The following is a 12,977-nucleotide window of genomic DNA, read 5'->3' on the forward strand; positions in this document are numbered from 1 at the left end:
AATATTGACAACTTCATCAATTTTAACTTAACTTAACATTTTATTGCACCTATTGCAATAAAATGTCCTGCATGTTGGCCCACAGCAGTTTTATTAGCTCTAACTACTAAATACTAGCCTTGTCTTGCAGTCGTTATCTGACACTGGTAACAGTGAACCTGTTCTGTGATATATTTAACCTTCTATCTAAAGTAAAAGAAAAAAATGAAGTGTAAAAATATATATGGGTTATAATAGTTGTGATTAATAAAAATACAATAGCAAATACTATTACAACCCTAAAAAAATGGCATGAAAATTTTCCAAACTACTTTTGTTGCTCCAAATAAAATCATTTGATATCAATTGTTGTATTGTTGAATATTGTTTAAAAAGTGTACGTAATCGGTTCCTATTTCTAAAATCAATGAGTACAATGGTTCTGGAGGTGGAAGCAATGGTATCAAGTTCACCTTTCCATATGCGCAACACAATCCATTAGCTCCAGTTTTGTATGTATATAAATGCCTTACAATATTGTAAACTGAGTTCATAGGTCCAATAGTAACATTATCAATTGACCTATCGTAAAAGAAAGCAGCTTGACTCGTCAATCGCTCGATGTCTTACCCGAATTCTTTCATCTTTATTGCGATCTTCATGTTCCTGGGCAGCATGATTAATTTGATTATTAATAGAACTTCCAGACCTTAGACTTAACAGTTGAAGATTATTGAGGGTTATCATATAAGAGGCTTGCCTAGTATAAATGAGTTACAAACACGCAACACTTTAAATTTTTAAATTTTTGGCTTTTAGATTTGTAGTAATATTATATATATGCACATCAATGAGACAAGTACCTACCTACATTTCAAGTGACATTTTATCATTGACAACATATTTTCGACTAATATTGACACATGGCTTCCCGGAACCTCTCTACTTACACCTGAACTTTATGGTATGGTATTAAAGTTCAATTTGCCTTTAAGCCGGGTACGATACGGGACAATCATAGCAATTCACTTTTAGGTGTTTTTTTATCTGTTTTTTTTTATTGTATGTATTAATGTAATTAATTTTAGGTAATTGAAAGATTATATATTATATTGAATAGATAAAATAGGTTTAAATAAATATAATATAATATATTTGCCTTTTAAATATCATAATGAATCGTTTGTATGGGATTCTTCCCAGAACCTCTCCACTAACATTTGAACTTAATGGTATGGTATTAAAGTTCAAATTGACTTTTAAGTATCATTAAGAATCGTTTATATGGGATTACAGAAAAGCGTTGTTTTTAGGCATTTTTAGGCAATTTTTTAAATGTTTTCTCTCATTAAGAAACATCCTCGTACCTCAAGGAATATTCTAAAAAAATAAATTATAGAAATCGGTTCAGTAGTTCTCGAGATTAGCGTTTACCAACACATTTAGCGATTCATTTTTATATTATAGATATAGCTACATCAGAATAATACATAGGCTTTAAATTTGAAGCGGATGAAACCGCGGAAATTAGTGTATTTGGGTCTCTATATTTTGAAGCATATATGTACTTATGTTGATATTTTTCTCGACTAAAAATTTATAATTTCCCTTTCTATTTATTTTCAGATGCAGGTATTACGGAAATTTTACTGCATACTCATATTTACACTTATTATATCGGTGAAAATTAATATTGTGGACAACCGACCACAAAACGTAACCTGTCCCTTGGGATATGGATCCATTCTCAACGATTGCGTGACGGATTCAACAGATGATGTCGAACGATCAGATCTCAAGGTATACTATACTTTATTTCTTATTACTAGCTCAGCCAATAAACGTTTCTTGCATGATAAGAGAATAGTGCACCCATCTGCGCTGATGCTACGTTTACATTCAGCCGCTTCCCCTGCCACTCGCGCTGCCAGTCCTTTGACTCGCGTACGAAAAACCGACATTCGAGAGAGCGCCGGGCAGCGCGAGTGGCAGCGCCAATGGCATGGGAAGTGTTTCCACACTTCCGTGCTCACTACCCTGCCAACTCGGGCTGAGTGTAAATTGGGCATGACTGTTTATACTGGCGGGCAGTCCCAGATCTAGAGGGGAACAACATAGGGCCTATTACCCGGGCGGCAAGTTTTTGGCAGCAAAATTCGAACTTAGTAGATGAATCAACACAACTCATCCTAAAGTACCTTTGACAACTTGACCACTGCGATGTCAAGTAAATTATTTTTCGCACAGAGCTTACACTTTTTTCAAAGTATATAAATTGTATATTATAGGTACTTAAATATTATACAGGTGTATATAAATGAATATTGCAAAAATGTTGCCCGGTACGATGGCATTCTGTATTAAAACTCGTTTTAGCATATTAAACTTTTATAACTACTTTTCGCAGTGGACAATTTTCGAGCATAATTTATTTCAATTAAGATTCATTTTTTTATGACTAGCTTTGATTCTTGTTTACTAACACTTGTTTGTTTTAAAGCAGAGATATTTGGACAAAGAGTCTCAGAATGTATCAAACACAATCGATTTGGATGATGCCGTTAGCAGAGACATTGCAATAGAAAACTTATTGGACATCGATACGGTTGGCAATGCAAGGGATGCTGATACAGGTAATTAACCTAAACATATTCTAAACTTATAATAATAATGTACATCTTAAGGTTGCCTGAAAGAAATCGCTATTTAGCGTTAAGGCCGCCCATTGTTACCTCTATATTGTAATTGTTATTTTTTTTTATATTTGGTGTGCATATTAATTTATGTAATTGTTAATTTCTTTCTGTGAGAGGAACAATAAAAAGTTTTTCATTCATTCATTCATACATTTATTTAGCAAAAAAGTGTTAACATTAGTAGACAATATATTAATTTGGCAGTATGTATACCTGTACACACACGTACATATATGTACAAACCGTCACTCCAATATAGTAAAACAATAATTAAAAACCAGTACTACAAAGAAATGATTGCTAAAATGGACTCCACTCAGCATATTGCTGCAGCTGAAGCTACAAACCTGATTTTCAGCGGAGGCCTTATGTAACTTTATGTTAGATAGCTGTTCCCGCGACTTCGTTCGCGTGGAATTTAACTTTATTTTTCTAAAATAAAAGTAGCCTATGTTACTCCTTATTGCATCAGCTATCTGCCAAAAAAAGTCCCGTCAAAATCGGTCCAACCATTTCAGAGATTAGCCGGATCAAACAGACAGACAGACAAAAATTATAAAAAATGTTATTTTGGTGTATATACCGTATTTATATGCATGTAGTAAAAAACGGTTATTTCAATGTTACAAACAGACACTCCAATTTCATTTATATGTATAGATGTATAGATGTTAAATTTAATAAAAAATTATAATCATAGGGCGAGCGCGCGGTGTAACCTAGAATTTAATATAAGTTCTACTTAGCTTTGAACTACATGACATAGTGTGATTGTGATTTTTTTTATTTAATGTTTTACGGCTCTGGAATCAAGTCCTTTTTAGCCCAACATAAAATACAAAAACTTAAAAAAAATTACAATTTCTTCACAGTGTTGGAAATAAATTTATATAGAGTCTTGAAGTGCAGGCCTTGATAAGATCTCTTTTAGAGACTTCGGTACTTTATTACTATGCTCTTGAATCTCGTGAATGAGTCTGTCTAGTCCGTATTTTCTACATTTGAATATAATATGATTCAAATCTTCATCTGAATTGTCGAGGTGTTACAATAATAGAGGTAATACAATACAATTCGAGGTGTAATAATATAGGTGTACAATACAATACATTAAATTGTTAGTTATGTAAGGTTTTATTATTATTTTATTTTCCTAATAAATAAAAAATAAATAGTAATCGTTAGGAAAAATATGTTTTTTTATATAATAATCATTTTCTAGTACCAATTATTTTTTTAATGAGAAATGAGTATGCGATGTCAGACATATGAGGGTACCTGTCACAAATACGAAATTTATATATTTATATTTATACAACATAATATATTCGTTCCGCACAATTATGAAAGAACTCATGAAATATTATAATTTATATATACAAAGAAAAAATATTTCTAAGCAACATTTTTAAGTATGAAACCCAAAGCCATGTTAATTATTCTGTTTTAATACGATACGATATGGAAACCTTCAAGAAAAGATCTTATTCCTTTTTAAAAGGCCGACAACGTACTTGCAATTCCCCTGGTGTTGCGGTGCTCATGGGCGGCGGTAATCACTTACCATCAGGTGAGTCGCATGCACGGTTGTCCCCTGTGTCGCCGTATAGACGCGGAGGAAGCGGGCCATATCAGTGCGAACATAACATCGAGCGTGGTGCATATAGGGTTGCCAGATAGAAAATTATCCAGTCCGGGATAATTCTAGGACAACGTTGTCGGTTCGTCGCAAAAGTAAAAAGTATGTTTTTTAATTGGAGAGGATTTTTTTTTATAATACAAACGGACAAACGTGCATTCGGCTCACCTGATGGTAAGTGATTACCGCCGCCCATGAGCACCTGCAACACCGGGGGAATTGCAAGTACGTTGTCGGCCTTTTAAAAAGGAATAAGATCTTTCCTTGAAGGTTTCAATATTGCATCGGTTCGGAAATACCACTGCTGGAAGGTGATTCCACAACGTGGTTGTGCGTGGCAAAAAGTTTCTAGAAAACCGCACTGTGGAGGGCCGCCATTCATCCAGATGATCAGGATGGTATTTGTATTTGAAAAGAAAATGACATTTATTCTCAAATACATATTTTTATTAGATAGGTATCTAGGTACATAGTAGGTAATTGACGCTAGTTATAATTTTAAGATGCAGTTTAGACTTATAACTTTGCTAGTAAATCTAATAAAATATAAATAAAATAAAACTTGTCAATAAATTTAAACTTTGGTAGAAAATGAAAACTATATTATAAATCACTATCTACTCGCCCCGGCTTCGTTCGGGTGTACATGTATTATATATATAAACCTTCCTCTTGAATCACTCTATCTATTAAAAATCCGTTGCGTAGTTTTAAAGATTTAAGCATATATAGGGACATGTTTATATTGTTACAAAACTCTACCAGTTTTGTAACACGTGTATATGCCTAAGTGCATATGATCATACGAATCAATGCTATCCATAACGACTCGTGACACAGTACATACATTTGCAACATAATAGTAATTCAAAACGCCTTTGTTCGCGTCTACCATACATAATTCTAAACCAAGCTATTGCATTAGTAGTGTAAGATATAATTAATAATAAACGCCGGTTTCTGTCCCTGGGGCCCTGAACCCCGGCCGACTGTGCTTCTGCCGAGGGTATGTTGCCATCTCCTCTCCTTAAGAGGGGAGATGAGAATTTTTGGGAAAAAAAATTAATAATAATAATAATCTCAGGACAATTCACACAGCACCATCTAGACCCAAGATAAGCTAGCTAAAGCTTGTGTTATGGGTACTAGATAACTCATACATATACATAGATATTTTTTTTGTAAATACATACATATTATACATAGAAAACTCCCAAACCGATACAAAAAATCATACTCATGTATACAAATGTTTGTGCCGTGCGAGGAATCGAACCCGCGACCAGCGGTCGTAAAGCGGTGTGCTTGACCGCTAAACCACCGAGGTCGTCAAGATAATTGTATATGCATATTGGTAAATGTAACTGGCTCCTAATAAAGATAGGTGACACTGCATGTTGTCAACTCACCCGGCCGGCCAGCGGTGCTTTTGGGCCAGACGGATAAGGTCTGCCTCGGTGCCATTGTTAGGCAAATTGTAACATCTCGGCTGGAGTTGTACAAAAGTGGAAATTAAAGAAATATAATAATATTAAAGTAAATTAAAAAAGGCACGGACGAATATGTCTGTGGATAATTGTATTTAAAAATTAAAAAAAAAAACCAACCTATACGTTTGAAACATTAATCATTTTTGGAATTCTACAACAAACCTCCGCTGATCCCTAAGTCATTGCATACACAGGATCGATGCTAATTCTTCTAATTCTAAAGGACAATCAGAAGGTATAGTTCTACTTGTAATAGAATAGGTAGAGTACCGAAAATAAAATACGTGGATAAATATGTACCATTCATCTTGCAGTTGTAAATATTTAGAATATATTAATAATAATCTACACATATAAATAAAATTGGACTGTCTGTTTACAACATTGAAATAACCGTTTTTTACTACATGGTTATGAATATAAAGACGGTAGACATACACCAAAATGACATTTATTATAATTTTTGTCTGTCTGTCTGTTTGATCCGGCTAATCTCTAAAATGGCTGGACCGATTTTGACGGGTTTTTTTTTGGCAGATAGCCGATGTAATAAGGAGTAACATAGGCTACTGTTATTTTAGAAAAATAAAGCTAATTTCCACGAAGTGAAGTCGCGTGTACAGCTGGTAGCATAAATAAATTAAATTAGTTAATGCATATTTTGAGATTCTAACAATATTATATATATTATTTTTTCAAAAATTAAACAAAATTTCTTATTAATATGAAATGTAAAATATAAATCGGTACAATTTAATTGTAATAATAAATAATATAGACTGAAATTAATGCTAAAAAACCGCCTAATAATTTAATAAATCTATTTGTTAACTAAAGAGTCGACTACCTCGGAGACTACGATTCCAACGGTGAGCACTACAGAAACAACAACAGATGAGACCACTACAGCTGAAGTCTCCACTACAACTGAAGAGTCGACTACCTCGGAGACTACGATTCCAACGGAGAGCACTACTGAAACAACAACAGATGAGACCACTACAGCTGAAGTCTCCACTACAACTGAAGAGTCGACTACCTCGGAGACTACGATTCCAACGGTGAGCACTACTGAAACAACAACAGATGAGACCACTACAGCTGAAGTCTCCACTACAACTGAAGAGTCGACTACCTCGGAGACTACGATTCCAACGGTGAGCACTACAGAAACAACAACAGATGAGACCACTACAGCTGAAGTCTCCACTACAACTGAAGAGTCGACTACCTCGGAGACTACGATTCCAACGGTGAGCACTACAGAGACAACAACAGATGAGACCACTACAGCTGAAGTCTCCACTACAACTGAAGAGTCGACTACCTCGGAGACTACGATTCCAACGGTGAGCACTACTGAAACAACAACAGATGAGACCACTACAGCTGAAGTCTCCACTACAACTGAAGAGTCGACTACCTCGGAGACTACGATTCCAACGGTGAGCACTACAGAAACAACAACAGATGAGACCACTACAGCTGAAGTCTCCACTACAACTGAAGAGTCGACTACCTCGGAGACTACGATTCCAACGGTGAGCACTACTGAAACAACAACAGATGAGACCACTACAGCTGAAGTCACCACTACAACTGAAGAGTCGACTACCTCGGAGACTACCATTCCAACGGTGAGCACTACTGAAACAACAACAGATGAGACCACTACAGCTGAAGTCTCCACTACAACTGAAGAGTCGACTACCTCGGAGACTACGATTCCAACGGTGAGCACTACTGAAACAACAACAGATGAGACCACTACAGCTGAAGTCACCACTACAACTGAAGAGTCGACTACCTCGGAGACTACGATTCCAACGGTGAGCACTACAGAAACAACAACAGATGAGACCACTACAGCTGAAGTCTCCACTACAACTGAAGAGTCGACTACCTCGGAGACTACGATTCCAACGGAGAGCACTACTGAGACAACAACAGATGAGACCACTACAGCTGAAGTCTCCACTACAACTGAAGAGTCGACTACCTCGGAGACTACGATTCCAACGGAGAGCACTACTGAGACAACAACAGATGAGACCACTACAGCTGAAGTCTCCACTACAACTGAAGAGTCGACTACCTCGGAGACTACGATTCCAACGGTGAGCACTACTGAAACAACAACAGATGAGACCACTACAGCTGAAGTCTCCACTACAACTGAAGAGTCGACTACCTCGGAGACTACGATTCCAACGGTGAGCACTACAGAAACAACAACAGATGAGACCACTACAGCTGAAGTCTCCACTACAACTGAAGAGTCGACTACCTCGGAGACTACGATTCCAACGGTGAGCACTACAGAAACAACAACAGATGAGACCACTACAGCTGAAGTCACCACTACAACTGAAGAGTCGACTACCTCGGAGACTACGATTCCAACGGTGAGCACTACTGAAACAACAACAGATGAGACCACTACAACTGAAGTCACCACTACAACTGAAGAGTCGACTACCTCGGAGACTACGATTCCAACGGTGAGCACTACTGAAACAACAACAGATGAGAGCACTACTGAAACAACAACAGATGAGACCACTACAACTGAAGAGTCGACTACCTCGGAGACTACGATTCCAACGGTGAGCACTACAGAAACAACAACAGATGAGACCACTACAGCTGAAGTCTCCACTACAACTGAAGAGTCGACTACCTCGGAGACTACGATTCCAACGGTGAGCACTACTGAAACAACAACAGATGAGACCACTACAGCTGAAGTCTCCACTACAACTGAAGAGTCGACTACCTCGGAGACTACGATTCCAACGGTGAGCACTACTGAAACAACAACAGATGAGACCACTACAGCTGAAGTCTCCACTACAACTGAAGAGTCGACTACCTCGGAGACTACGATTCCAACGGTGAGCACTACAGAAACAACAACAGATGAGACCACTACAGCTGAAGTCACCACTACAACTGAAGAGTCGACTACCTCGGAGACTACGATTCCAACGGTGAGCACTACTGAAACAACAACAGATGAGACCACTACAGCTGAAGTCTCCACTACAACTGAAGAGTCGACTACCTCGGAGACTACGATTCCAACGGTGAGCACTACTGAAACAACAACAGATGAGACCACTACAGCTGAAGTCTCCACTACAACTGAAGAGTCGACTACCTCGGAGACTACGATTCCAACGGTGAGCACTACTGAAACAACAACAGATGAGACCACTACAGCTGAAGTCTCCACTACAACTGAAGAGTCGACTACCTCGGAGACTACGATTCCAACGGTGAGCACTACTGAAGAAACAACAACAGATGAGACCACTACAGCTGAAGTCTCCACTACAACTGAAGAGTCGACTACCTCGGAGACTACGATTCCAACGGTGAGCACTACTGAAACAACAACAGATGAGACCACTACAGCTGAAGTCTCCACTACAACTGAAGAGTCGACTACCTCGGAGACTACGATTCCAACGGTGAGCACTACTGAAACAACAACAGATGAGACCACTACAGCTGAAGTCTCCACTACAACTGAAGAGTCGACTACCTCGGAGACTACGATTCCAACGGTGAGCACTACAGAAACAACAACAGATGAGACCACTACAGCTGAAGTCTCCACTACAACTGAAGAGTCGACTACCTCGGAGACTACGATTCCAACGGTGAGCACTACAAGAAGACAACAACAGATGAGACAACAACAGATGAGACTAGCTGAAGTCTCCACTACAACTGAAGAGTCGACTACCTCGGAGACTACGATTCCAACGGTGAGCACTACAGAAACAACAACAGATGAGACCACTACAGCTGAAGTCTCCACTACAACTGAAGAGTCGACTACCTCGGAGACTACGATTCCAACGGTGAGCACTACTGAAACAACAACAGATGAGACCACTACAACTGAAGAGTCGACTACCTCGGAGACTACGATTCCAACGGTGAGCACTACAGAAACAACAACAGATGAGACCACTACAGCTGAAGTCTCCACTACAACTGAAGAGTCGACTACCTCGGAGACTACGATTCCAACGGTGAGCACTACAGAAACAACAACAGATGAGACCACTACACTGAAGTCTCCACTACAACTGAAGAGTCGACTACCTCGGAGACTACGATTCCAACGGTGAGCACTACTGAAACAACAACAGATGAGACCACTACAGAAAGACCACTACAACTGAAGTCACCACTACAACTGAAGAGTCGACTACCTCGGAGACTACGATTCCAACGGTGAGCACTACTGAAACAACAACAGATGAGACCACTACAACTGAAGAGTCGACTACCTCGGAGACTACGATTCCAACGGTGAGCACTACTGAAACAACAACAGATGAGACCACTACAACTGAAGTCACCACTACAACTGAAGAGTCGACTACCTCGGAGACTACGATTCCAACGGTGAGCACTACTGAAACAACAACAGATGAGACCACTACAGCTGAAGTCTCCACTACAACTGAAGAGTCGACTACCTCGGAGACTACGATTCCAACGGTGAGCACTACAGAAACAACAACAGATGAGACCACTACAGCTGAAGTCTCCACTACAACTGAAGAGTCGACTACCTCGGAGACTACGATTCCAACGGTGAGCACTACTGAAACAACAACAGATGAGACCACTACAACCGAAGTCACCACTACAACTGAAGAGTCGACTACCTCGGAGACTACGATTCCAACGGTGAGCACTACTGAAACAACAACAGATGAGACCACTACAGCTGAAGTCTCCACTACAACTGAAGAGTCGACTACCTCGGAGACTACGATTCCAACGGTGAGCACTACAGAAACAACAACAGATGAGACCACTACAGCTGAAGTCTCCACTACAACTGAAGAGTCGACCACTACAACTGAAGTCACCACTACAACTGAAGAGTCGACTACCTCGGAGACTACGATTCCAACGGTGAGCACTACTGAAACAACAACAGATGAGACCACTACAACTGAAGTCACCACTACATCTGAAGAGTCGACTACCTCGGAGACTACGATTCCAACGGTGAGCACTACTGAAACAACAACAACGGAGACTACGATTCCAACGGTGAGCACTACAGAAACAACAACAGATGAGACCACTACAGCTGAAGTCTCCACTACAACTGAAGAGTCGACTACCTCGGAGACTACGATTCCAACGGTGAGCACTACTGAAACAACAACAGATGAGAGCACTACTGAAACAACAACAGATGAGACCACTACAACTGAAGTCACCACTACAACTGAAGAGTCGACTACCTCGGAGACTACGATTCCAACGGTGAGCACTACTGAAACAACAACAGATGAGACCACTACAGCTGAAGTCACCACTACAACTGAAGAGTCGACTACCTCGGAGACTACGATTCCAACGGTGAGCACTACTGAAACAACAACAGATGAGACCACTACAGCTGAAGTCTCCACTACAACTGAAGAGTCGACTACCTCGGAGACTACGATTCCAACGGTGAGCACTACTGAAACAACAACAGATGAAAGCACTACTGAAACAACAACAGATGAAAGCACTACTGAAACAACAACAGATGAGACCACTACAACTGAAGTCACCACTACAACTGAAGAGTCGACTACCTCGGAGACTACGATTCCAACGGTGAGCACTACTAAAACAACAACAGATGAGACCACTACAACTGAAGAGTCGACTACATCGGAGACTACGATTCCAACGGTGAGCACTACTGAAACAACAACAGATGAGACCACTACAACCGAAGTCACCACTACAACTGAAGAGTCGACTACCTCGGAGACTACGATTCCAACGGTGAGCACTACTGAAACAACAACAGATGAGACCACTACAACTGAAGTCACCACTACAACTGAAGAGTCGACTACCTCGGAGACTACGATTCCAACGGTCCAACGGTGAGCACTACTGAAACAACAACAGATGAGACCACTACAGCTGAAGTCTCCACTACAACTGAAGACACTACCTCGGAGACTACGATTCCAACGGTGAGCACTACTAAAACAACAACAGATGAAGTCTCCACTACAACTGAAGAGTCGACTACCTCGGAGACTACGATTCCAACGGTGAGCACTACTGAAACAACAACAGATGAGACCACTACAGCTGAAGTCTCCACTACAACTGAAGAGTCGACTACCTCGGAGACTACGATTCCAACGGTGAGCACTACTGACAACAACAACAGATGAGACTACAACTGAACAGTCTGAAGTTCCACTACAACTGAAGAGTCGACTCCACTACAACTGAAGAGTCGACTACCTCGGGGACTACGATTCCAACGGTGAGCACTACTACGAAACAACAACAGATGAGACCACTACAGCTGAAGTCTCCACTACAACTGAAGAGTCGACTACCTCGGAGACTACGATTCCAACGGTGAGCACTACAGAAACAACAACAGATGAGACCACTACAGCTGAAGTCTCCACTACAACTGAAGAGTCGACTACCTCGGAGACTACGATTCCAACGGTGAGCACTACTGAAACAACAACAGATGAGACCACTACAACCGAAACCACCACTACAACTGAAGAGTCGACTCTACAACTGAAGAGTCGACTACCTCGGAGACTACGATTCCAACGGTGAGCACTACTGAAACAACAACAGATGAGACCACTACAGCTGAAGTCACCACTACAACTGAAGAGTCGACTACCTCGGAGACTACGATTCCAACGGTGAGCACTACTGAAACAAAAACAGATGAGACCACTACAGCTGAAGTCTCCACTACAACTGAAGAGTCGACTACCTCGGAGACTACGATTCCAACGGTGAGCACTACAGAAACAACAACAGATGAGACCACTACAGCTGAAGTCTCCACTACAACTGAAGAGTCGACTACCTCGGAGACTACGATTCCAACGGTGAGCACTACTGAAACAACAACAGATGAGACCACTACAACCGAAGTCACCACTACAACTGAAGAGTCGACTACCTCGGAGACTACGATTCCAACGGTGAGCACTACTGAAACAACAACAGATGAGACCACTACAGCTGAAGTCTCCACTACAACTGAAGAGTCGACTACCTCGGAGACTACGATTCCAACGGTGAGCACTACTGAAACAACAACAGATGAGACCACTACAGCTGAAGTCTCCACTACAACTGAAGAGT

General features: G+C 40.2%; 1 protein-coding gene across 1 annotated transcript; it reads left to right on the forward strand.

The window, feature by feature from the left end:
- Positions 1-415: 415 nt before the first annotated feature.
- On the forward strand, positions 416-12,314 carry LOC131854666 (mucin-2-like; the record flags this gene model as incomplete). Its single annotated transcript, XM_059205798.1, has 9 exons — positions 416-439; positions 1,606-1,779; positions 2,483-2,612; positions 6,642-7,249; positions 7,619-8,017; positions 8,396-8,647; positions 8,780-9,622; positions 9,737-9,942; positions 12,089-12,314. Coding segments are annotated over exons 1-9 (2,862 nt in total), but the record flags the coding sequence as incomplete, so codon positions are not given.
- Between the last annotated feature and the right edge of the window lie 663 nt (positions 12,315-12,977).

This window comes from Achroia grisella, unplaced genomic scaffold (genome assembly GCF_030625045.1).
Source record: "Achroia grisella isolate CSIRO2021 unplaced genomic scaffold, CSIRO_AGI_Agris_v1 utg1241, whole genome shotgun sequence".
Taxonomy (NCBI): domain Eukaryota; kingdom Metazoa; phylum Arthropoda; class Insecta; order Lepidoptera; family Pyralidae; genus Achroia; species Achroia grisella.